Below are 776 nucleotides of genomic sequence, written 5' to 3' on the forward strand. Positions count from 1 at the left end.
GGTAAATGTGTGTTTGTGTGTAAAAACTTTTTTCAATTAAAAAAATAAAACTAGGCTTGTGTGTTGTGAGTTCAGTTCATATAGTTCATCAAATAAATAAACATTGTCTTGTAGTTGTTTTTTTTTGTAATCTCATTGTTTAATTGACATTTTTGCTCTCGTCGTCACCTGTTTGTCTCTTGAAGCTTTTGTTTTTATCGTGTGACTGTTACTTGTCACACTTATTGTTTGTATTTCTCTGTGAACTTTTATGTGAGCCCAGAGTTTGTGGACTGATGAGACCTGACGGTGAGGATCAGAGGAGGAAGGTGTTGACTGTGTGTGTGTGTGTGTGTTTCAGATGGTGGTAGCTGACGTGTTCAACCATCGTTTCTATAAGATCTACAACGCTGATGAATCTCTGAGCTGCATCCTGGACCGAGACGACATCTTTGTGTGAGAAAACCTCGACTGTTTTTATCAGCTGTTTGTCTTTGAACTGTTTGGTCACGAGATGAGACTAACTTGCCGCTGCGTTCAGGTACGAGCTGAGCGTGCTGGAGGAGCAGCAGGAGGAGCAGGTGCTGCTGGCGCTCTACCTGAGGGAGCGCTCTCACTACAGAGATTACGGCTCGGGCAGCAGCTCGTACGGCACGACGCTGTTCGGACACCCGCTGCTGCTCAGCGTGCCGCGCAGCAGCTGCAGCCAGGAGGCGCTCTACAACCTGTTCCTGCAGAGGCTGGCGTGAGTACAACACACACACACTCACTACAGTGAAGTTACCCTTTTGTTTGCT

General features: G+C 46.1%; 1 protein-coding gene across 1 annotated transcript; it reads left to right on the plus strand.

Moving 5' to 3' along the window:
* Positions 1 to 340: 340 nt before the first annotated feature.
* LOC123964166 (ubiquitin carboxyl-terminal hydrolase 11-like) lies at positions 341 to 724 on the plus strand (the record flags this gene model as incomplete). The annotated part of the gene is made up of 2 exons (XM_046041271.1): positions 341 to 435; positions 521 to 724. Coding segments are annotated over exons 1-2 (299 nt in total), but the record flags the coding sequence as incomplete, so codon positions are not given.
* Between the last annotated feature and the right edge of the window lie 52 nt (positions 725 to 776).

This window comes from Micropterus dolomieu, unplaced genomic scaffold, assembly GCF_021292245.1.
Source record: "Micropterus dolomieu isolate WLL.071019.BEF.003 ecotype Adirondacks unplaced genomic scaffold, ASM2129224v1 contig_917, whole genome shotgun sequence".
Classification (NCBI taxonomy): domain Eukaryota; kingdom Metazoa; phylum Chordata; class Actinopteri; order Centrarchiformes; family Centrarchidae; genus Micropterus; species Micropterus dolomieu.